This window comes from Ictalurus furcatus, chromosome 19 (genome assembly GCF_023375685.1).
Source record: "Ictalurus furcatus strain D&B chromosome 19, Billie_1.0, whole genome shotgun sequence".
Classification (NCBI taxonomy): domain Eukaryota; kingdom Metazoa; phylum Chordata; class Actinopteri; order Siluriformes; family Ictaluridae; genus Ictalurus; species Ictalurus furcatus.
This window is the reverse complement of record NC_071273.1, coordinates 2,107,845-2,131,964: the sequence shown is the minus strand read 5'-3', so window position 1 is coordinate 2,131,964 and position 24,120 is coordinate 2,107,845. Positions and strand designations below refer to the sequence as shown.

General features: G+C 43.3%; 1 protein-coding gene across 7 annotated transcripts; it reads left to right on the top strand.

Annotated features, from left to right (window-relative positions):
- The first annotated feature begins 770 nt into the window (after positions 1–770).
- On the top strand, positions 771–23,822 carry LOC128623228 (protein PHTF2-like). Of its 7 annotated transcripts, none has more exons than XM_053650189.1 (18): positions 771–1,616; positions 6,226–6,306; positions 11,252–11,308; positions 14,862–14,931; positions 16,223–16,381; positions 16,587–16,752; positions 17,522–17,683; positions 18,686–18,884; positions 19,016–19,180; positions 19,323–19,544; positions 19,658–19,786; positions 19,934–20,206; positions 20,330–20,461; positions 20,611–20,697; positions 20,905–21,090; positions 21,325–21,420; positions 21,869–21,994; positions 22,328–23,822. In XM_053650189.1, the coding sequence occupies exons 2-18, from the start codon at positions 6,262–6,264 to the stop codon at positions 22,346–22,348; spliced, it is 2,295 nt and encodes a 764-aa protein (XP_053506164.1). In that variant the 5' UTR covers positions 771–1,616; positions 6,226–6,261; the 3' UTR covers positions 22,349–23,822. The 7 variants fall into 7 exon arrangements, with proteins under 7 accessions (XP_053506164.1, XP_053506166.1, XP_053506162.1 ...); XM_053650191.1 differs by having other exon boundaries at positions 773–1,616; positions 20,935–21,090; XM_053650187.1 differs by having other exon boundaries at positions 775–1,616; positions 19,007–19,180.
- The last annotated feature ends 298 nt before the right edge of the window (positions 23,823–24,120 follow it).

Here is a 24,120-nt window from a genome sequence, read left to right as displayed (position 1 = left end):
TGGAACAAGCTCACTAATCTTTACTGATGATGGAACTCATGATGGTAGCAGAAGTTTACAGAAACATTTTGTCTGACAATTTACAGAGAAATGCATCCAAATGAATCAGGGGGAACTTCCTCATGCAGCAAGACAGTGATCCAAAACATTTATTCATTTAGCAGACGCTTTTATCCAAAGCGACTTACAAATGAGGAAATACAAGCAAAAAAACAAAAACAAAACACACTGCTAACTCAACACAGGACTTCATCAGGGGGAAAAGTGGAAGGTTTTAGACTGGCCAAGTCAATCACCAGACCTTCACCCAACTGAAAAGAATTTCACTTCCGGAAGAGGAGACTGAAGGGAGAAACCCCCCTGAAACAAACAACATCTGACTGAAGCAGTAGTAGGCTCTGGTCAGGGCTCTGTGCAGGACACTTAAGTTCGTCCACCTTCTTCCAAACCTTAACACACCATGTCTTCATGGAGCTTGCTTTGTGTACAGAGGCATCGTCATGCTGGAACAGGTTTGGGCCTCTTAGTTCCAGTGAAGGGAAATTGTGATGCTACAGCATACAGAGACCTCATATACAATTGTGTGCTTCAGAATTTGTGGGAACAGTTTGGGGTAGAACCATATATGGGTGTGAAGGTCAGGGGGCACATACTTTTGGACATATCTCTGCTAAATAAAGTACATATTTGATTTCTCAAAACTGTTTGTTCAAGTCGCTTTCTTTCTGCCTGCAAATTTACAGTAAAAACACACATGCGCATGATTGCTTTGTAGCAGCTACACACAAACACACACACACACATACATATAGAGCAGTGAAGCTGAGTAGAGGAGTGCTAGTGTGCCTATACTCCAGGCTGCTCTGTAATGGTAAGGGTAAAGCCAGGGGCTGAGTACTAGTAGCAGTAGATTAGTGGGAGTGTGCCTATACTCCAGGCTGCTCTGTAATGGTAAGGGTAAAGCCAGGGGTTGATTACTAGTAGCAGTAGATTAGTGGGAGTGCGCCTATACTCCAGGCTGCTCTGTAATGGTAAGGGTAAAGCCAGGGGTTGATCACTAGTAGCAGTAGATTAGTGTAAGTGCGCCTATACTCCAGGCTGCTCGGTAAGGGTTAGGATAAGGCTAGGGGCTGAGTACTTGTAGCAGTAGATTAGTGGGAGTGCACCTATACTCCAAGCTGCTCTGTAATGGTAAGGGTAAAGCCAGGGGTTGATTACTAGTAGCAGTAGATTAGTGGGAGTGCGCCTATACTCCAGGCTGCTCTGTAATGGTAAGGGTAAAGCCAGGGGTTGATTACTAGTAGCAGTAGATTAGTGGGAGTGCGCCTATACTCCAGGCTGCTCGGTAAGGGTAAGGCTAGGGGCTGAGTACTTGTAGCAGTAGATCAGTGTTGGTGCGCCTATACTCCAGGTTGCTCGGTAAGGGTTAGGGTAAGGTTAGGGGCTGAGTACTCATCACTGATCGGAGGTCAGTCGCAAAAGGGAAAAGGAAATGAAGCGAATCTGTTAAAGCGTTCATGTTCAGGTTTTCGGTTTGATGCCTCCATACAGAAGCAGTAGAAAGTGCATGTAAGCTTTTCCGCGACAGGAAGGGGAGCGGGGAGCTACAGACAGAGGTAAGACTGAGCGGTTGTTTTTCTGTGTTTACGACGTGTTTATTTTTAGCCACTGGGTGAGTGTTTTATCTCCAGCAGCTGTGCGGCTGGTGAATTAGCTTACCCATGTGAAGCGGAGGCTAATGTTTACACTTTAGCTCTGAACCTAGCCCTCAGTAAGCGCTGTGCTAGTTAGCATGCTAGCTGGAGCAGAGCAGTGGGGGTTTATAGCAGAGGCAGAGAGACAGAGTGCGGTGCAGACAGGAATAATGACATGACCGGGAATGAAGTGGAGAAGCTGATCACCTGAGTGAAGGTGTATCAGACAGCCTGTATCAGACAGCCTGTAGTGTCCAGTCCAGCAGCTCGGGTAGGATGGAGCTGTGTTCAGCTCAGTGTTCTCCATACTGTTTGTGTGTGTGTGTGTGTGTGTGTGTGTGTGTGTGTGTGTGTCAGGTTTTACTCCATCTCACAAACTAACCCCACTCACCCAGCCAGAGGAAAAGAGAGACACACTTTCCACCCCCCCACCTCTCTCTCTCTCTCTCTCTCTCTCTCTCTCTCTCTCTCTCTCTGCCTGTCTTTGTTTGTCGAAATTATTTACATTTAATTCAGATTATCTACGTGTGTGTGTGTATATGTGTATACAGTGTCTCTATGACCCAGTGGTCAGTTTGGAGCCGGTTTGTTAAGAACAAATGAAGCAGTCCAAGGATGAACAATGATCCAGGTGAAATAGTTTCATGATGTCATAACAGTAAATAAACTAGATGAACAGAGTGTTTACGTACCTACGTCTCGTTCCTGTCCTCGCAGAACTGTGCCAGAACGTTAGCTGTATTCGGACGGGATTATTTTATCAGAGGGATGTCTGTAATAAATAGTATTTTACCCATGTAAGAACCCAGATGTTTGCGTCACATGGTCAGTTTTTTTTATTATTATTATAAAAAAAAATCTAATATTTAATGCTGCTAAATTCATAACTGTTCATGAAAACATTGGTGATTTGGTTTCAGCTATGCTTAACAGATTAAGGATGAGAGGCCTGGTGTGTGCGTCAGTGTATGTTGTATGTTGTGTTTAACAGTGTGTTTGCCTGCTGTATTTAGAGTGTGAGTGATGGATGAGCCACTGGTGTATTTGTGTCTGAGCTGTATGTGGATCAGTTCTTTATATAACCTGAGCTATTCTGTGCCCTTGAACGGGGGCTGCTTCTTCTTCTTCCTCTAAACCCAAAACTCTTGCAAGCTTGGTCCTGCGCTCTGCTGCTCTCTTCTGAGGTAAACCTCTTCCTTTTAAGTCGTTTAATCTGATTGTGAGGTGTTTTCTCTGTGGTGCTTTTTTCCCTTTGTGTTTCTACACCGCTGCGATCCTTCCTCAGAGCATGTCGTGTACTAATCCTGTCCACTAAGGATCAAATAGTAGGAAAGAACTCCTGACAACCAGAGGTCTCAGTCAAGGTCTCAGTATAGGTTTTTATTAATCGCAAAGGTAGATGTTGACCTGCTACGGCATTACTGCCTATCACACCACCTCTGGTGCCCATAGGATTACCCTTCAGCCTTGCCAACATGCCTAACACAACCAGAGCAATGCTGGCCTTCCTAGTGACTAAGGCTGTAACAAGCCATACTGGCATCATTAATGCATGCTCAGTGCCACTGGTTACATATGGCATTGGTCAGCTGCAGGGTCGTAAGCCGGGTACCACCGCTCAACAACGCTTCACTCCTTGAACCCCTGAACGTCTCTTGGTGGCGGAGTGGTGGCACGGACGCCTCCCTGCCAACTAGAGTTCGGGTTAGGTGTTACTCTTCCAACCCTTCTCCTTTCTACTCACCCAGAGCCAAAAGTTGCTTTTCTTGACCACTTCAGCCAGGTCTTTCCTGACCAAACCACTGGTGCAGGTTCACATGTTGTAAAAGAAATTGGATTCATCAGACCAGGCCACCTTCTTCCATTTCTCCATGGTCCAGTTCTGATGCTCACATGCCCATTATAGGTGCTTTCGGAAGTGGACAGGGGGTCAGCATGGGCACTGTGACATGCACATGCACAGCAAGCTGTGATGCACTGTGTGTTCTGACTCCTATCTTCTTCAGCAGTTTGTGCTACAGAAGCTCTTCTGTGGGATTGGACCAGACGGGCTAGCCTTCACTCCCCATGCGCATCAGTGAGCCTTGTTGCCGGGTTACCGGTTGTCCTTCCTTGGACCACTTTTAGTAAGTACTAACCACTGCATACCGGGAACACCGCAGAAGACCTGCCTTTTTGGAGATGCTCTGACCCAGTCGTCTAGACGTTACAATTTGGCCCTTGTCAAAGTCGCTCAGATTCTTACACTTACCCATTTTTCCTGCTTCCAGCACATCAATTTCGAGAACTATTCACTTCACTTGCTCCCTAATATATCCAACCCCTTGACTGGTGCAGTTATAATAAGATAATCAGTGTTATTCACGTCACCTGTCAGTGGTTTTAATGTTATGGCTGATCAGTGTAGGTTTTAGTATAGGTTGTAGTGTACGATTTAATAAATGTTTTCATGTCCTATTTTAGTAAAGGTTTATTGTTTTAGTATTTTGTGAGTTACATTACATACAATCCATCCAAAATCAGGTTCTTATCAGGTACAGAATAAAGCTCACTTTGCACTCCCAGGAATGTGTGTGTCACCTAAAACCGTTTGCTTACCCAACCTGTTTCTTCACAAAAGATCCACCTCACGTTATTACGCATGTCCCTCATGATCAGCTTGTGTGTTAGATATCACAGTGTATTATATCTCTGACTGCTAGCACAGTGTAGCAGCTGGACAGCGTCTTACGTGCCTGGGTTTTATTTTTAACCTGAAGTTGTTCTCATTTTCACTTCCTAATGCACATCCTGGGATAGTCCTTTAGTTAGAGAAAACAAAGTACATATGAAAGAGAGAGAGAGATAGAATGGCCAAGAGAAAATGGAATGTTAAACCTAGTGAAGAGTTTTTAGTCAAATGCTGCAACGAAATACTTTTGTCCTAAATTCTTTTTATTTCCTATGTTTTAAAAAACAACAACAATCCAACTAATGGATTAATAGGATATGCAGAATAATCTATAGATTATGAACTGATTGTTTAAAAAGGAGCTTAATCCTGGACTAAAACTACTGCGCAGGAGGAAAGCGTATGGCGTTTTTTTTTTTGGATGTGTCACACATGACCGAGCAGGAGGATTTGAATAATTTACATGCCGCTGATCACCGCCATCGTCTTCTACTCTAGCCCTCTTCCTTCCCTTGTGTTAGTCTGTACATGGAGACACAGGAAGGCAGAGAGATTAGATGTGGGGGAAAGTGTGTATGAGTGTGTGTGTGGGGGGATCTGTTTTAAACCTGATGATCTAGTCATTGCTTTTTAGACGTTGTGTGTTTTCCAGTAGCGGTTTTAAAACACTTCCAGACAGACAGATTACGTAACCTGCTAACTACATCAGTCAGTGTGTGTGTAGTTTATCCACACGGTGCATTAGTGAGGACTAATCCCAGGGTTGAAATATTTTCCATTCTCACGAGTCCAGGTTTAGAGATGATCTTATTGATGCTTATTATAGTTCATTATCTTGCAGTCTCACCCTGGTGATCGTGTGTGTGTGTGTGTGTGTGTGTGTGTGTGTGTGTGTGTGTGTGTGTGTGTGTGTGTGTGTTTTCCGGTGCTAAATCAGCGAGCGTTCTGTGTGAAATGTCAGCAGCTGAAATGAAACCCTGCACTCTTGCAGCAGCAGCAGTGCATGATGGGAGCTTGTATTATCTTTCCTCTGTGCCTCTGAGCTCATTACAGTGGAGCAGCGTGTAATGATGGATGATTACAGATACTGGTTACGCATTCTGACGTCACCTGTAATTGTGTATGATAACATTATTACACACAATGAGACCTGTGTGTGTGTGTGTGTGTGTGTGTGTGTGAAATATTTATTTTTGGAAACTTGAACATGGTTTATTATCTTCTTTAGCAGCTTCTACATATCATCAAACGTAGCTAAATGATCACCTAACACTTCTGGATGCTTCCATTGGAGTAGTGACGAACATTTCAGGTGCTAGCTAATCAGCAAAAAACACACATCTTACCCATCTTACTTGTGTGTTTGTGTGTGTGTGTGTGTGTGTGTGTGTGTGTGTTTACATTTACTTGTATGCATTTCCTGTTCTTAAACTTCTCAAGCAGCAATGAAGATTTTCACACTTACACACACACACACACACACACATATATCTGTCTCTCTTCTCTTCTCTCTCTCTCTCTCTCTCTCTCTCTCTCTCCTCCTCTTTCTTACTCTCTCACACTTTTTTTTTTTGTATGTTGCAGTGAATATCAGTTAGCATGACCACAGTCAGTCTTAGTCAAGTACGCAGTCAGTTTTTCTCAGACGAGCGCTCAGTGAGGGAGGTATTAAGGGCGAGGTTGACTCCCAGTATTACTGGGCTGGTGTGTGTTGCATTGTATTAGACACACCTACCCCACAGGTAAGAACTGGCTTTCTATGTTCACAGAGAGACTTGGACTTGCCTACACGCTGGAACACTGCTCACCTCCTCTTCCTCCTCCTCTAACCTCTTTGGTCTTCTGTTCTCTCTGTTTCAGCCTAAAATGACCCATGTGGTGACTCGTGAAATGTAAATGGCTTCCAAAGTGCGTGATGCGGTGGTGTGGTACCAGAAAAAGGTGAGTACTCCGGCTTTTTAATCCCTCTAGTTGCCTGTCAGCAGTTTAAAGCAGTGGGATTTGCCATTTGTATCATATTTATATTTTAGAATATTGAGAACTCTTGGGCGGGTTCTTCAGCTCATCAGTGGTGTAATATAGCAAGGATTAGATCACACAGCGCTTGGGACAGGCGGTTAGGGATCTGTTGAAGTCAATGGTGTATAAACCCAAGTCTGAAAAAGTTGGGACAGTATGGAAAATGCTAATAAAAACAAAGCGGAGTGATTTGTAAATGTGCTTTGACTTTTGTATTTAAACAAAAAAAGTATAAAGACAAGGTATTTGATGTTTTACCTAATCAACTGCATAGTTTTTTTGTTTTGTTGAAGATAAACCTTTATTTTGAAATTGATACATTCAACACACAACAAAAAAGTTGGCATGAGTTTGGACTAATCGCGATGTGAGAAGTTGAAATAAGAAGGTAATGTGAAACAGGTGAGGCAATCATCTAATCATAGTATATAAGGAGCCTCCAAAAATGGCCGAGACTGTCAAGAGCAAGGATGAGTCGAGGCTCGCCGATCTGCCAACAGATGCATCAGAGAATAATCCAGCACGTTGAAAAGAAGATTTCCCGAAGACAAATCGGGAGGATTTTGGGCGTTTCACCTTCTACAGTGCACAATATAATTAAACGATCGGTGCGTAAAGGGCGCAGCCAAAAACCACTTCTGAATGCGTGTGATCTCCGATCCCTCAGACATCACTGTCTTAAAAACCATCATGAGTCTGTAATGGAGATCCTGACATGGGCTCGGGAATACATTGGTAAACCTTTGTCACTCGACACCATTCGCCGCTGTATCCATAGATGCATGTTAAGGCTTTACTATGCAACGCAGAAGCCGTACATCAATACTGTCCAGAAGCTCCGCCCACTTCTCTGAGCTCGGTCTCATCTGAGATGGACAGTAGCACAGTGGAATCGTGTTTTGTGGTCCGACGAGTCGACATTTCAAATAGTTTTTGAACAAAACAGCCGTTGTGTTCTCCGGGCCAAAGAGAAAAGGACCATCCGAGCTGTTATCAGCGTCAGGTACAAAATCCAGCGGCTGTCATGGTATGGGGGCGTGTCAGTGCCCATGGTATGGGTAAGTTACACATCTGTTAGGGCAGCATTAATGCAGAAAGATATGTACACGTTTTGGAGCAGCATATGCTGCCTTCCAGAGCAGGACAACGCCGCACCACATTCTGCCCGGATTACAAGCGCATGGTTGCATAAGTAGAGAGTCCGTGTCTTAGCGTGGCCTGCTGCAGTCCTGACCTGTCTCCGATTGAGAATGTGTGTCGCATTACGAAGCACAAAATAAGGCAACGAAGGCCCCGTACAGTTCCAGAGATCTGTTGAGGAAGCGTGTAACTGATCCATTGCTGGACTGCGCTCTCTGAGCCAATCGAGTGGTTGTGATGCACTTGATGGAGACCCCCGTCACACTCATTATATAAACCAATCAGTCTTAATGGAGCTACTGAACAGGAGGATAAGTGTTTCAGTCACACGATCCCTCTGGAACAGGAGAAGATCAATCATATAGTTGAATGAGTCCACTACCGTGAACTGTGTTACTTTCATCAGTTAGGAAAGACTTCCCTTTGTCCTGTTATTCCACTTATACCACAGCCATTTACTAACAGTTACACGGTTTCATTTTTTAATGAACGACACATCACACATTTTAGATTTAATGTTGTGAAACATCTGAGAGATGAGTTAGTTCCTGTTCTCACCTACGGTATAGCTGAGAGAAACAGTCATTCTTCACCAGTTTCTCTCTCTCTCTCTCTCTCTCTCTCTCTCTCTCTCTCTCTCTCTCTGTGTTAATCAGTTAAAGTCTCTCACATGTGGCATTTACAAACCAGTGTATACTGCACATGCATGCGCACGTGCACACACACACACACACACACACACACACACACACACACACACAGCACTGTCCATCTGTGTGTCTGTCTAAGATTATCGTTAGTGCTCCAGAGCGAATATTTGTAGGATGTTTTATTTTATTTTTGATTCATAATTGTAACCCGCAGATGAGCGTTTATGAAACTGATTCGAACAGCGTCAAAGTCACAGCAAGGTCAACTATCTGAAATAGTGGAATTGAAGCTCAGCGGTACGGCGATTATTGATGTGCATAATCGTATTCATGCATTTGCAAGATTTGTTTGAGACGACACAAAATAATGCTGTCACAAGTCACATGACTGACGATAACTGGTGGGTGTTACATGGTGTGCTCTGCACACTTTCAAGTAGTGATTCATCGTCGAGTTTTATCTTAAATATCTCCATAGAAAGAATGATATTTTTTGGCTTGATAAAGAAATACTAATGTTATGACGGTTTATATGTGGGAGCCAGAAATCACAACTCTGTCTGTGTGTTTCACTCGAGCCTGTTTCACTCCAGCCTGCCCCGAATATGGAGCTAACTTGGGATGTTGTCCTTGAGGCTGCTCTGTTCAGGTGACCCCTTTAAACCCACCTGGACTTACTGCAAGCCCACAGCGTGACCTGATGCTCACCTGAGGCTGATTTTTAGAGATCCTCTCAGGAAAGAGCTTGAGATGCTGTGCTCAAATGTAGTAGGTGGGATCAGAGACCTGGACATGTTCCCTTACAGAGAGACCTGGGGAGAGCGAGCGAGAAAGAGAGAGCGAGCGAGAAAGAGAGAGCGAGCGAGAGAGCGAGAGCGAGCGAGAGAGCGAGAGAGAGGAAGAGGGAAGAGAGTCATTTTGGTGACTTTACACAGCAGTACACTGATCAGGGTTTGGCTGGATGACGTGTCACTGAGTTTCTGTCTGACACCATTTTAAATGCGTAATAAACTCTATTGTACATGTACCCACTTTTATTCCTCCTGTCTTAGTATGTATTTGTGTAAACAGCAACATGCCACATTCTGTACTTTTATACTCCCTTCGTGATTTATTTACATACAGTCCTTCATGACAGTTTAATTTGGAACAGGTTGTTCTGCATTTTCTATTCAAAATGTTTTGTACAAATAATGATAAAATTATATTTGTAACACAAATATGTGTACACCAATCAGCCATAACATTAAAACGACGACGAATCTTGACCGCCCATGACCTTGTCGTTTTTTGGACCACTTTTAGTAGGTACTAACCACTGCATATTGGGAACACCCCTCAAGACCTGCCATTTTGGAGATGCTCTGACCCAGATAACTAGACATCACAATTTGGCCCTTTTCAAAGTCACTCAGATCCTTAAGCTTGCCCATTTTTCCTGCTTCCAACTTGCTGTCTAATATATCCTACCCCTGCCACTGTAACAAGATAATCAATGTTATTCTTTTCACCTGTCATTGGTTTTAATGTTCTGTCTGATCGGTGTATTTATTAGAGTCCAGTACACCCCCCACCCCCCCCAGAACTGTACACTACAGGCAGTGGGGGGTCAGTAACTCTGACCCTGAAGCAACAGCTGACTATCTTTCTAGCAGAACGATTTGAATTATGTTTAAAGTGCACGTATTCATTTCCCCCTAATGTGCACTTATATATTCTCACTTTATCAGTAGGAATTAAAGCACCGTATCACATATCAGATTCTATTCTTAGCCTCGAGCCTTGAAAACGTCTCCTGTTGCTTTACGAAGCATATTTGACTGTAAATATCACTGAGACATGACGCTGTGTTTTTCTTCTTGTCTCTAAAGTTCAGAGCAGGGTGTGGTAAGTGAACGCAGGCTAGCTTATGGTTTAAAGGAGGGTATACGCAGCATTGTCCACTACCAGTAGACACTGTGTGTGTGTGTGTGTGTGTGTGTGTGTGTGTGTGTGTGTGTGTGTGTGTGTGTGTGTTACACCGGCTTCCTCTACTGTGGAGTTTATTTAGCAGACTGTAGCTACCGATTGATTTGTTTGGACCTTGTGTAGCAGCAGGTGTGACGTGAGTTCAGAAGGGCCTGGTGTGTGAGCTTTGTGTGTAATCGTGAATTTGCATGGCGCTGGATCTAATTAAACTGGTTCTGCGGCATTACTATCTAAATAAATATTCCTTCTCTGGGTGGTGGTTTTCCACCACAAGTGTCTCTGCTCAACCCAAACAAGGGCTCATGTATGATTCATCATTAATAATTACAGGTTGCATATTTACAGGAAGATGATTCCTGCTCACGAGTAACCGTTTAAATAAAACCTTTTAAATAAAATGTTTAGTTAAAATATTGAACCTAAGGACCAAAAAAATAAATGACTTTAATTACGTAGGCAGGTTGCTTTAAATAAACTATTTACATACGTGGCATTTCTTTGCCTGGCGTGGCCTGACCCTGATGCTGCTTTCTTTTGCGTTGCTGCTGCATGTTTGATGAAGCTTGGACGGCAGCTCATGAATGATGCAGACTTTTCCATTGCTGTGCCTGAGTGTGCAAACAACACTCCAGAAACACTGCTCGTCACCCCTGTGTCTCCTCCTTCAGCTGTCCCAGTCCCTTCACTCACACTCGCATCGTTTCCTTTATGAAAGCAGACCGACGCGAACACCTCCGGCGGCAGGAAACCCGATCCCAAGCTCAGCCACTCTTCCTTGATTAACTTTCCTGCAACGCGTTTACCCATCACCTCACACCACGTACAACGCTCTGACCACTAACTCTTCAACCCGAGTAGGGCATTGATATTAGATCGGCTTCTGTATGCAACGTATACGTAATGTAAGAAAAACAAACTTCTTAATAGACTGGAGAGTCTAAGAGAAGAACCACTGAACGATGAGAATTCCAGCTGGCGTGAATTCCTCGGACCCGCATGGGGAAAGTGCTGACTATTTCAATAAAATGCCCTTGCGTAAGAAACCATGATATTATTGTTGTAAATCTGTGTTGTTCGATTGAGACTCATCAGACGCACCTGTTTTTCAGATTGGTGCGTATGACCAGCAGATTTGGGAGAAGTCTGTGGAGCAAAGAGAAATCAAGGTAACATTTTACTCCTCCTTATTTCTTCCCTTCGTCATTTCCAGTTACCTCTCAATCTGCATTTTTTTTTCCTCTTGTGTGCACATATGGAGGCCTACTTCCTGTGGGCCGTATGTATGTATGTGTGTGTGTGTGTGTGTGTGTGTGTGTGTGTGTGTGTGTCAGCGTTGAGCTGTGCACTGACTGTGCCATCAGTACACTTTCTGTTTTCAGTTTAAACCTTTCCCCATCTTCTCCACCACTCTGAGCAGTTCATTAGGCTGGTGAGTACACACTGCAGGCTCGTACCCCCTCACTGTGCTCAATGGCTGTATACCATGTGATTGCCTGCGTCCTGGTCATCCACACTAGTCTTGCATTTTTAACACACCCGATTGCCTTTTTGTGTGGTTTTGGGTTGCTTGTGTGTGTATCTGTGTGTATGTGTGTGTGTGAATGAGAGAAGTAGACAGGATTAAATGAGTACTGATACACACTCCACTAATGACCAACTATAATGTAGGGGTTTAAGTTTTCCTGAACTGATTTAAGGTCAGTTATGTTTTGTAATAATGCAGGCCTTTGGCTTTGTGTCTCTAGAGTAAATGAATCGTTTTCCCTGGAATAGCTGCACTGGTTTAATTTCAGTACGCTACACACCCCGCCCTGATTAGCAGCGCAGTAGTCTCTAATTTTAACCCAGTTCCTCCATGTTTTCTAGGCTTCTTTTATGCTTTGAACCGTTGGGAGTTTATTTACATGTTGGTGAAGTGGGTGGGGCTTTGAAGGGGTGTTTCTTTATTGTTATAAGATTTTTTTTGTTGTTGTTGAATTTCAGACATCAAAAGCTTGCAAGCAAATACACCGTTCAGTAGCTTTAGAATATTATTTACACTCGTCTCCATAGCTCCAAAGTCTCAAACAGCTGACTGCATATATACTTTAATGGAGTTCTGTGTATGATCCTGATCCGTGGCCTTCTCGCTGTCCAACACAACACCTGGAGAACATTCATTTTACAATATGAGGCCCTTCTGACAGTTTCTGTACTGTTTGGGGTCGGATTATTTCGTATGTGGAAGGCCCGACAACGTCACTTAGGAACTCAATCAACCTAATGGTGGTGTTTGGCCTATAAATCTCAAAAACCATAAGTCCTGCTGTGAAAATTCTGCTTTCCCCTAATTCCTTGAGTTCTCCAATTAGGGACCAATTAGGTCTGGCCACACTGATTTCTAGCTAGATTCCATAATATGCAAAACCTTTTACTTTTGTAAACTAGTCCTAAAGATATTCACAAAAGTTGGTGTCAAACTACTACTGAAAAACATGACATTTTTACACAGTATGGTCACCAAATGGCGAATAAAATCTTTGGAGGCAGAGCCCCATTTGTTCATACGGCTTGAGCTCGTAATTGGCTGCATGGATTTGCTTGAAACTTGAAAGGCCTATACAGGACAAAATTCTAAGGTCATGTGCAAAGTTTCGGGTGTGGTCATACGTAGTGGGTAAAGGTCAGATACCTTGTTTCTCAGGAGCCTCAAGTGCTGAAATTTGGTATGCTGCATCTCTGTGCTAATGGGTAAAAGGTGGTTTGATTAAAAAAAACATGGCCACCATTGGCCAATCAGATTTTAGCAGGCATTTCACACAATTAGCATTGAGCGACCATCACAAAACTGTGATGGTCTCTACGGTCTATGTAACCTGGCGCGAACTGGCCACTGGGGCTGATATTTGTGAAGGGTGCTTGGACCCCGCTGATCACCACTTGTAGGTATATTAGTTTTTGTACTTTCTTACTGATGGAGAAGCCACCAGCAGGGCTGTAAACAGACGAAGCACAGATCGTACTGAAGTAATGTATTGAAAGCTGTTGTTAATGTACTGATAAAGGGAGGTTTGTGAGAACCCCAGACCCTCAGAAGACTCCTTGTATTCGTGTTAATTCCATGCGCGGTTGTACAGACAGCATTGTGGATCTCTAAATGGTAAATTGTATTATTGTATGCTGCTTTGGGGTGATTAAGGCGGACTAAACGTAGGCTTCAACTGCTGGATAATGAACAGCACAAGCTTGATGTTCTACCGGATGCATTGTGATGATTTAGCATCACATAAATCTGTGTGTGTGTGTCCGTCTGTCTTAAGGTGTGTTCTGTGTCTTGCTTGTTGAAATGGACTCTCAGTCATGTGGTGTTAGTTTGATGAGGGAGTGATGGTGTGCTGAATACCTGAGCGGCTTGTGGTGGGAGGAGCTTAGAATGAATGGTGCTCCGTCTCATAGCGGATAACCAGCAGACGGAAAAGATGTCTGTTTACTCTGCTGCAAGACTAGCTGCCCCTGACCAAAATGGAGTCAAAATATTTTTCATAGTCTCCTGATCAGAATAACTGTAAGAAAATGTTTTTCAGTAGAGTGTATAGGCAAATATACTGTGTGTGTGTGTGTGTGTGTGTGTGTGTGTGTGTGTGCATAATATATGTGTGTGTGTGTGTGTGTGTGTGTGTGTGTGTGTGTGTGTGTGTATAATATATATGTGTGTGTGTGTGTGTGTGTGTGTGTGTGTGTGTGTGTTTGCAATTGGCAGATATTGACCATATCAACATATACATGTTTTTAATCTGTTTATATGGAGCATCCACCATTTGAGAGCCTGTGAATGAGCTGTTACTATAGAAACAATAACGTGTTAGACTGAGTGCATTAACATTAAACCTGTGACTTGCCTTGCAGCGGACACTGTGATAGAGCCCTGTGATTATAGGAAATAAATCACCAGATTTTACTGATTTTGTGTGTGTGTGTATATGTGTGCTAAATGTGGGTAATTCTCAGAAAATAGGGATTTTCATTGAGATCAGATTTAACGTTTTAGTTTTGCTTTGGAACATAAACAGTTCGGTCTGAATTTGTATTATAGCTCGAGTTAATTTTCCTTATTTCTTATAAACATTTCTAGATGCCGCTCGGATAAAATCCCAAGCTTCAAACAAAAATAAGCTTTTTATTTAAAAAGAAGAACATCAATTATACATGAATATTCAAATATGTATCATGCAAAAGTTTTTCTAAATATTTCGAATGTGTTGTAGAACTACTAGCAATTAGCTTTTTGTGTAAAAAAAAATATTTTAGATGATTGAAATGACCATGTAACTTGAATTAAAAAAAAAAAAAGTGTCAGACATGTTGCAGAAATAAGAATGAAGAAAATAAGAATCTAAATGATTAAAAAAATCAAATGTATTCTAAATTATTAAATCTAAACATGTTGAGGAAAAACTAAAAACATGTGCCAAAAAGACAAAATAATGTTCATTAAGGTTTTAATTTCATTATTTGAATATTTTAAACTGGGTTTTAAGCATTTACTAGTTCATTGATTTTGTGAGAATTACCCGTGTGTGCGCAGGGGCTTCAGGAGAATGCAATCCCTCCCCCCTCCCCCCTGCCCCCACTTGATTTATTACCAGTACAAATAACTTGGACCAGGCTGACTTTACAGCAAGACAGCTTTCTGATAGTGGGATGTGTTTGCATGTCTAATGCCAAGCTGCTGTTGTGCAGGGCCTGAGGAACAAACCGAAGAAGACGGGCCATGTGAAGCCAGACCTGATTGACGTGGATCTAGTGAGAGGTAAGGAGAGATGTGTGTGTGCAACATTTGGGGGGTGATTGGGGGGGTTTAATCTGGGTCTGTGAGGATGGTGTCATAGGGAATGAAATGAGAACCACGCCTTCTGAGGCACTTTGTACGTGCAAAGCGTCTGAGAAGACTGAAGAGGGATGCCTCAGCACTTTATAGTAAAGGCATCAGTAAGGGACCGCCTAAAAAGTGCATGGCCTGGGCAAAACTCTAAATTTGTACTGAGATTTTAGTTGTCTACTTCGCAGGATGTCTAACATTTTGCAGTGTTAGGATACAGTGTGGATTCAGCCCAGTGGGATGTAGTTGTATAGTACAGTCTGGCAAGGCAGGTTTTGACCGCACACGTGGTCACCAACCCTGTTCCTGGAGCATCTACCTTCCTGAAGACTTTAACTCCAAACGTAATGGTGTCCAACTGACCATCTAATCACCGCCTTATGATGTTCTTAATCAACTGGTTGGAGATGAAACCTGCAGGAAGTAGAGGGTTGGTGACCAGTGCCTTAAGGTAAGAGTCTCTTACAGTAGTGTTATGATAACCGTAATTGGCGCATATGCTTGGGAGTGTTAATTAGCCGGATAAGGTTAAGATTAGATAAGATGCACCTTTATTGATCCCTTGTAGGGGAAATTCGAGTTGACAATAAATTAACAAAACAATAAAATAGATCTGCGTATTTACGTACATATGCGAGGGTTGAGTTGTTTGGATTCAGCGAACACTAAACAGTGTTAATGGGCATATCCCAGCAACCTTCAGACATATTTTGACCGAGCTTGGTAGAACACTGAAGGACCTCATGTTCGGGTTGGCAAGAAGTTTAGTCGCTCCTTGTCCTACAAATTTTGTCCAATCATCACCAACTTCACCATGCACCATGGTGAGACCAGCCTGGAAAAATATGGTTTGTGATATACATGACATGTCCCTGTTAGACATCCTTCACCTCTCTGTTTACACACACTACACCCACTTCATTTCCACACATTGCTTTGGCATACAAACCTGACTCCCTCTCCTTCTTTCTCTTTCTCGTTTACTCTTTCGCTGTCTTTATCTCTCCGTGTCTCTCTTTATCTGTGTCCTTTATCTCATGAATTCAGATCTCACAGACATTGTGGTGTGTATCTAAGCAACTACCAGATTTAATTGAAACTACCTAATTGAATTATTCACTGCAGTTTTTCAGTGTTATTAAAAAAACAAAACAAAAAAACCCCACTATTATTAAGTATACAAATGAACATGTATGAAATTTTATTTCTTTGCACTTTCAAGGCTCTGCATTTGCCAAAGCCAAGCCAGAAAGCCCATGGACATCTCTAGCGCGGAAGGGCATAGTTCGGGTTGTCCTCTTCCCCTTTTTCTTCAGATGGTGGATCCAGGTGACATCCAGAGCCATCTTTCTGCTGCTGCTCTCCCTTTACCTGCTCCAAGGTAAATCCTACACGGCCGAAAATGGAGCCCTCTCGAAATGCTCGATTTCTTTTGTTTCTGTTGGCCGGCCCCTAATCCTGAATAAGTCCTCGGTGTATCCGTAAACGAGAACTCTTCGTATCATGTCATAAACAACGATGTGGTCTTGAAGCGTGTGAAGGAAACTCCTGACGCTGTCGCACCTCCCCTTCCCTTTGTGTTTCAGTGCTCGCGACAGTGTTGTTTTTCAGCATCTCGCATCCCCACGACATCCCAGCGACCGAGGTGTTTGGAGCATTCTGGCTCATGCTGCTCCTGGGCACGGTGCACTGCCAGATCGTGTCCACGCGCACACCAAAGCCTGTCCCCAATGCTGCCACCAAGAGGAGAAGGTGGGCAGGATGGACTGCTTGGCATTGGTTGTCTGTGTTTCCTCTGTATGTGTTTTACGCTCATACTGTTTCGTCTCTGAAGGAAACGTGTCGGCTAATCCCCTGTTCCCATACGTCGTGTAACATGGGTTAGCCACTCGTTTCCTGTGTGGGGTGAAAAGGTGAATGGGTACTTCTGTAGCATGTCGCATATCCAGCCTGGCCTGTGTGCCTACCTGCTGCACAATTTTCTGACCACTGTGAGAAAATTGGCTTATGCTGTGTGAGCACATTAGAAGTGGAGCAGGAACAGACATGACGCTGTTTATAAACTCAGAAGTTTTCTGGCTTGCACATGATGTTTATCTCCCTGAAGAATTCCTAAATGTGTCAATTCAGAGACACAATCAGAACATCTGTGGCTAAATTACATGTGAATTGAACAATATTATGCCAAATTAATCTAATGCCTAATTCATACACGAGTTACAGTAACTTGAGGTTGTAATCAGCTCCTGTGTAGGAGATGTATAGTATGACGCATGTAATCAGTAGAAATCATAGAAATTATTACTGAGTGAAAGCCAGGACTGCATCTAATACTCCATGCTGCAGTAATCAGCACTTTTATCATTATTTTTCCTTGAAACCTGCTGTGGGGAAAGCTATTTTTAAAAACAAAACAACCAAAAAAAAAAAAAAAAGGTTCTTCATTTTGTTTCTGACATGATTTCTGTTTGGACTTCTCTTTTTAAAGCGCTTTTACGCTTTTAATGTTTCTCACCTAAAGGAAGTTAAGGAAGGCAGCACACTTGGAGGTGCATAGGGAAGGCGATGGCTCTAGCACTACCGATAACACACAGGAGGGGGCACCGCTCTCCCCGGGCTCTGCCGCCACTCACAGTCTCGCTGCTTTCTTCAGAGATTTCTGGCATAATATCTTTAAATCGGGGTGTGTATTTTAACCCTTTCAGAGATTACATGTTATGTCTGCCTGGCTGCAACATCTCCTGTCTGTCAGACATCTTTTTTTATCATCATTATTATTATTATTATTATTATTATTATTTTACATTTTTGCTTTTGTTTTCGTGAGTTAATGTAAGAACCTGAATTTTAAGAGCTGCCTTTTTTCTTTTTTTTTTCTTGAGCTTTCACTTAGTTTTTTTGCGGGGGGGAAAGGGGGATTTTGCAGCCGTTTTCCTAAATTCTCTGTCACAGCTGGGGCACTCCTGTTAACACCCGCTCTGGCTCAGCACCTCTCAGCTCTGATCACACCGTCACCACCACCATGCTACACGTAAACAACAACAGGAACAATGGCAATCAAGCTTGTTTTTTGTTAATTTAATCAGTGTAACGTGAAAAATGTGTAATTGTAGATTTTTTTAACTAAAAAAGAAAAATCAGCTGAAGTGTAAAATATAGAATTTTTTCTGTTTTATTGAAATCTAATTATCTAAAACAGGATATATACTCTCTCTCTCCCCACTGTATTAATGTATCACAGTGTAAACCCATAATCACAGTACACTGAACACGCGATGCGCAAATGTGTGGTGCCGTGTCCAAGAGCGGAGAGATGTCCTGACCTTAGGCGATTTAACACGGACTGGCCCAGATCCATGTGTTGGTGTTGATCTGTTAAACACCTCCAGCAATGTACACAACATCATGTCATTTCCTACAGTAGGGTTTGCTAGTGCAGAAGATTTTCTGTAGAGTAGTACGGAGTTGTCTCCACTAGGGGTGTAAGAGAAAACAAATCTTCCAGGTTTTAATCCGAGAACAGGCATGAATTTTATAATCTCTAAACAGACACAGATAATTACGTTGCGTTACAACCACAGACCTGCACAGCAGTGCCTATAAGTTGTTCTAACTGAGAATGCATTGTCGAACTATATATTCGAACCTTTTCCGCGTCCCTCTTTTTTTGTTTTTAATTTTGCAGGTCTAAGAAATTCAAGCTGTCCATTGATAAGTCGACGGAGACGGATAACGGGTACGTGTCGCTGGATGGCCGCGTCACCAGCAAGAGCAGTGAGGAGAGGTTACAGCTCCGCGAGCCTCGCTGCGACCTGCTGCGCTCCGAGGAGCTGGCCTGGAGTGCCCCGCAGTCCCGGAACAAACTGCTGTCGCCCGGCAGTAAGGTACGTCTTGCTGTTTTCACCGGCTTTGAGTTCCGCACGTCTGAGGCCCCAAATTTGCCTGTTTTGAAATCGGTTGCTGTTCAGTGATGTAGTGGTGCAGCTTCATCTTGTGGTTTTTGCAGTGTATGCAGGAGTGCCACTTGCACAACGCGGAGAACATGTCCGACGAGGCGTCGAGTGAAGAAGACCCCGAAAACTACAGCTCTCTACGCAGGGGCGTGGAGCGCGTGAACAGTGACTGCACGCTTCGCAACAGAAAAACTCACCACTTCAAAAAACACTATACAGCAGCCGAGGTACACACACACACACACACACACACACACACACACACACACACACGGTTGTACAAAGTCTGTGAAAATTGCAGTGTTGATTACCAGCCACGGAGGTAGTTCTGTTTTATTTCTTTCTTTGTCGCCCCCCCCAACCCCACAGGAAATGCCTAAGTCAGGCACGAGCTGTAGCTCCCGCTGTTCCAGCCTGCGCACTCCAGACTCGGAGAGCACTCGGCACGAGTCGGAGACCGAGGACTTATTGTGGGAGGACTTCCTGCACTGTGCGGAGTGCCACTCCTCATGCACCAGTGAGACAGAGGGGGAGGGGTCTGCCGTCTGCCCCGCCTCCAAAAAGGAATACCGGGATGACCCCTTCCTGCAGGTGCTGTGATTTGCGTGAAACTTCTGTGATGCTAGATGAATTTCAGAAGTACACGACAATAAAGTCCTACTGCAGACTGAACGTTGTCTTGATGCGCTTTTGTGTTTGCCTAGGGTCACGCGCCATGGCTGCACAGCTCGAACCCGGGGCTGGAGCGCGTCAGCGCCATTGTGTGGGAGGGAAACGAGTGCAAGAAAGCAGACATGTCGGTGCTGGAAATCAGCGGCATGATCATGAACAGGGTGAGTTGTTTGTGTGTGTGTGTGTGTGTGTGTGTGTGTGTGTGTAGGGGTGGGGTGGGGGCAGGGGGTTTATGTTCACAGCTTGCTTGGTCTTGATAAGGTGAAAACAGAGAACCATCTTGATGACTTTCGTTCTCTGCTGCGAAGGTGAATTTGTATACTCCTGGCATCGGCTACCAGGTTTTTGGAAACCTGGTGTCTGTGACTCTGGGACTCGTGCCCTTCGCGTACAGACTTTTCCAATACAAAGACGTGGAGCAGCTGTCCTCCGTCTCGGCCGGCGAGATGGTCTCCATCGCCTTCGGCTCTTCGTCCGACGTTGCGGTCATCGCAATGGTGTCCGTGAGCTTCGTAGTGCGTGTGTGCCTCATCTGGCTCTTCTTCTTTCTGCTCAGCGTGGCTGAAAGGACGTACAAGCAGGTGCCAGATGCTTTATTCAGCTCAATCTTGTATTAAAAAAACAAAACAACAACAAAAAAAAAAACGAGGCTGAGGGCTGTTTGAAGATCAGGTGTGTTTTGTTTTTTTTCTTGGTTCTTCCAGAGACTGCTCTTTGCAAAGCTGTTTGGTCACCTCACGTCAGCACGCCGAGCCAGGAAGTCTGAGGTGCCGCACTTTCGGCTGAAGAAAGTGCAGAACATAAAGATGTGGCTCTCACTGCGCTCCTACTTGAAGGTATTCGAGGAGATATATATAATGTGTGTGTGTGTGTGTGTGTGTGTTATTTATATATATATATATATATATATATATATATTTTAAGGAAATGTGTACTTTTTTAACACTTGTACTTGTGTGTAATCCCTTCTGTGTGTGTGATGCAGAGACGCGGTCCCCAGCGTTCAGTGGATGTCATTGTTTCATCTGCCTTCCTCCTCACTCTCTCGGTGGTCTTCATCTGCTGTGCTCAGGTGTGCATGTCCATTTCTGCTCTAGATGACTCGCGTTCAGTTCCTGTGTGACACAGTGATCTAGCGGGAAGGCAAAAGTGCTTTTTAAAGGAGACCGAAATGGTGTCCCCAGAGAGCAGGCCCTTACATGTGCGGGTTTAAAACTGGAGAAAGCTGTAGCTGGTTGAGGCTGATTTGGTGGAGTCTCCTTCTTGTTTTACGTGCTAGGCTCATCTCAACCTGCACTTTGATCTGCAGCTGCTGCACGCCCACGAGACTTTTCTGGAGTTCCACTATAACTGGGAGCTGGTGATCTGGTCCTTCTCTCTCTCGCTCTTCCTGCTGCGCTTCGTCACACTGGGCTCTGAGACCAGCAAGAAGTACAGCAACACCTCTATTCTACTGACCGAGCAGGTACCCCACGCGCGCGCACACACACACACACGTCTTTGGTTTGGTTTGCGATGCAGACTGGTAAATGTCGACACTCCTTTTCCTGTCCCCTGTTTAATGATGGAGCTTGTTTATATATGATGATTAACTCACACACACATGCAACACTAATTCGATGTTGCTCTTGGCGTATACTTTCTTATAATCAGCTTGTAATGTATGATTCTGCTGTTTTTTTCCCCCCCTCTTGATCAGATTAATCTGTACTTGAAAATGGAAAAGAAACCAAACAAGAAAGAAGAGCTGACTCTCGTCAACAATGTTCTTAAGCTGGCCACCAAACTGCTGAAGGTGCTGCTTCGTCTCTTCTCCCCTCTCTCTCTCGCTCTCTCTCTCACACTCTCTTACATCACTATGTCATGCTTTGGGAATTCAGGGTTTGCGCTTTTGCGGACGGTCCTGCCTGAATACCTGAAATCTGCCGCTGTGATAAACGACTCTGATGTTCAAACTAATCATCACTTAATTACTGTGCGTGACTTTACAGTGTATAACGGTGGAAGGGGTAATGACTCGTAATCGGCTGCGTACTCTTTAGAGTCTAGATCGAAATTTAAAAATGTCTGCCTCACCACCGTCATTATGGATCTACATCGAAATTCTGCTTTGTGACAGTGTCTCTAGATATAGAATAGCACTATAGAAATCCAAATAAAATTTAATTGAACTCATGTATTCACCACTCCAACAACCCCCCTCCTCTCTCTCTCCTCTCTCTCTCTCTTTCTCCCTCCATCAGGAATTGGATACTCCTTTCAGGCTGTACGGCCTCACCATGAACCCGCTCCTGTACAGCATCACGCAGGTGGTGATCCTGTCTGCGGTCTCAGGGGTCATCAGCGACCTGCTCGGCTTCAATGTGAAAGTGAGTGAAATTGCAGAAAAAAAAAAAGAAAAAAAAAAAGCAATTGATCACAAATTGTGTAAGTCTTGAAGTACTTGGTGTTATTAGTACGCGATGAATAAGTACAGCATTCCCGCTCTCGAGTCCGACAGATGGTGAGTTTGAATTGATTTGTCGAGACTCGAGAGTTGGTGGACGGGGGGGATAGCGTTCTCTCGGAGTGACTCGTGTATCAGCGCAAAGAGATTCCTGATATTTGACAAAGCATAATATAATGATTGTTATTGAGATTTTTATCTGACTTCTGCATTTATTACGATTGTCTTTTTTTGTGAATCTTGTGTGACTCTGCAGCTTTGGAAGATCAAGTCATGACACTGAGCTGTCTGCACCCCACACACACAGACACACACGCAGAGACGCAGAGATGCAGCACGCAGATGCCGGGGCACCTAGATGGAGTTGTTTCCTCTTAACAGGGGACAATAATGAACTTTCAGCCCTTTCCCCCCTCCCCCTCTGATATATCAGAGTTCTGGCACTTCAGCTGAGCGAGCTATTTTTTTTGTTTTTTTTTTGTTTTACTGTGTTTTTCGAGTCCTCAGACATTTAGCTGCTATTGGAATGTCAGTTACAGTATCAGTGCTTCCTTAGGAATATATATATATATCAAGTGCGTGCGTATTCTGTTTATGTATTTGCAAGCATGTGTGGCACAAAATAATTTATTGTAAGGGTTCTCATGAGCGTGTGCTATCAGAAGCCATGAATATGGAGTTGTTTATTTACGGAGTCGTTTGCGCGTTAGCTCAGTGCTGGTATGTGGCAGCAGCATTGTGTTAGGTCATAAGTGTAATTTGAGAGCAGGATATTTTGAAGCACTGAATGCAGAGGTGAACGGACACACACACGCACACGCGCGCGCGCACGCACACACACACAGTGTGAAGTGATCCGGAGCTGGTTTTACTTATCAGTGAGTGTGTTACACTGAATCTTGTGCAGTTCGTTCTACTTGATCAGTTTACCCAGCTTTATATAACTTTTATTATTATTATTATTATTATTATTATTATTTTATTTTATTTTAATTTTTTTTTTAAATAATGTGATCTCCAATTTCACCTGATACGGAGGCCTTAGTGCTTAGACGACCGAAGAAAAGGTGTGTGTTTAAAAAAAAAAAAAAAAAAAAAAACCTGAGACGTGCTCATGGTTTTAAACGTTACAGTCATTAGTTACAGGATGGTAATCAATGTCAGTTCCCTTCTCCCTGTATGATGTATAAATATGATGTATGGAGGAGTGTTTAGGGGGGTGGGGGTGTGTGGGTGTGTGTGCGCGTGTGTGCCGAGTCTAAGTCAGAATTGCCTCAAAATGTGCACTTTAAAGCAAAGAAATTGTTACTCATGTCTGAGAGGTGATGCCTCGAGGACGCTTTATTTCTGGTTTTATATTTCTGCATTGGAAAGTCATTCACGACGACCAAAGTGCTTTTATTCTGTCTGCCGGAGATAAATATATTAGCTCCTCCTTTAAACACGATTATTATCAGAGAGTAGTTTCCGAAGGCCAGTGGATGCCAGATCCTTTGTACCCTTTTCCTGTATAATGCTGTTCCTGTTACTTTGTCATTACTGATGGTGCACATTTCTTTTCAGAGGAAAAGACATGGTCATTACGGTGAACACTATGAAGGAGAATGGGTCAAATGGGGGGAAAAAAAAACAATACAGAAAACATTGCATGTACTTTCCAGAGTTTTCGCTGTTCAGTTTGTATGTTTTTATATGAAGATATTTATAAAAAAAAAAAAAAGTGTGTATAAGTTACTCTGAAAGTATTTAGGTACAGATAGAGGATGTGTTGTTTTGATCTGCTTTTATCACATTAAAACTCTGGGTGAAATCGCGTGTCCTTATTTTCTCATCTCGAATCTTGATTGACATTTTGGGGAAAAAATGATTAAAAAAATAGGTTTCCACATGGCTCTGTAGTATGCTGCAGATCTCCCGATTGCTGGGTGAATGTGTGTGTGTGTGTGTGTGTGAAGGAGTGTAAATAACTATAGAACATGTACTAGTTATTATTATACAATTATTATTAATATTGTGAAGTTTACTTTGTCTTGATTATACACTGCCTGC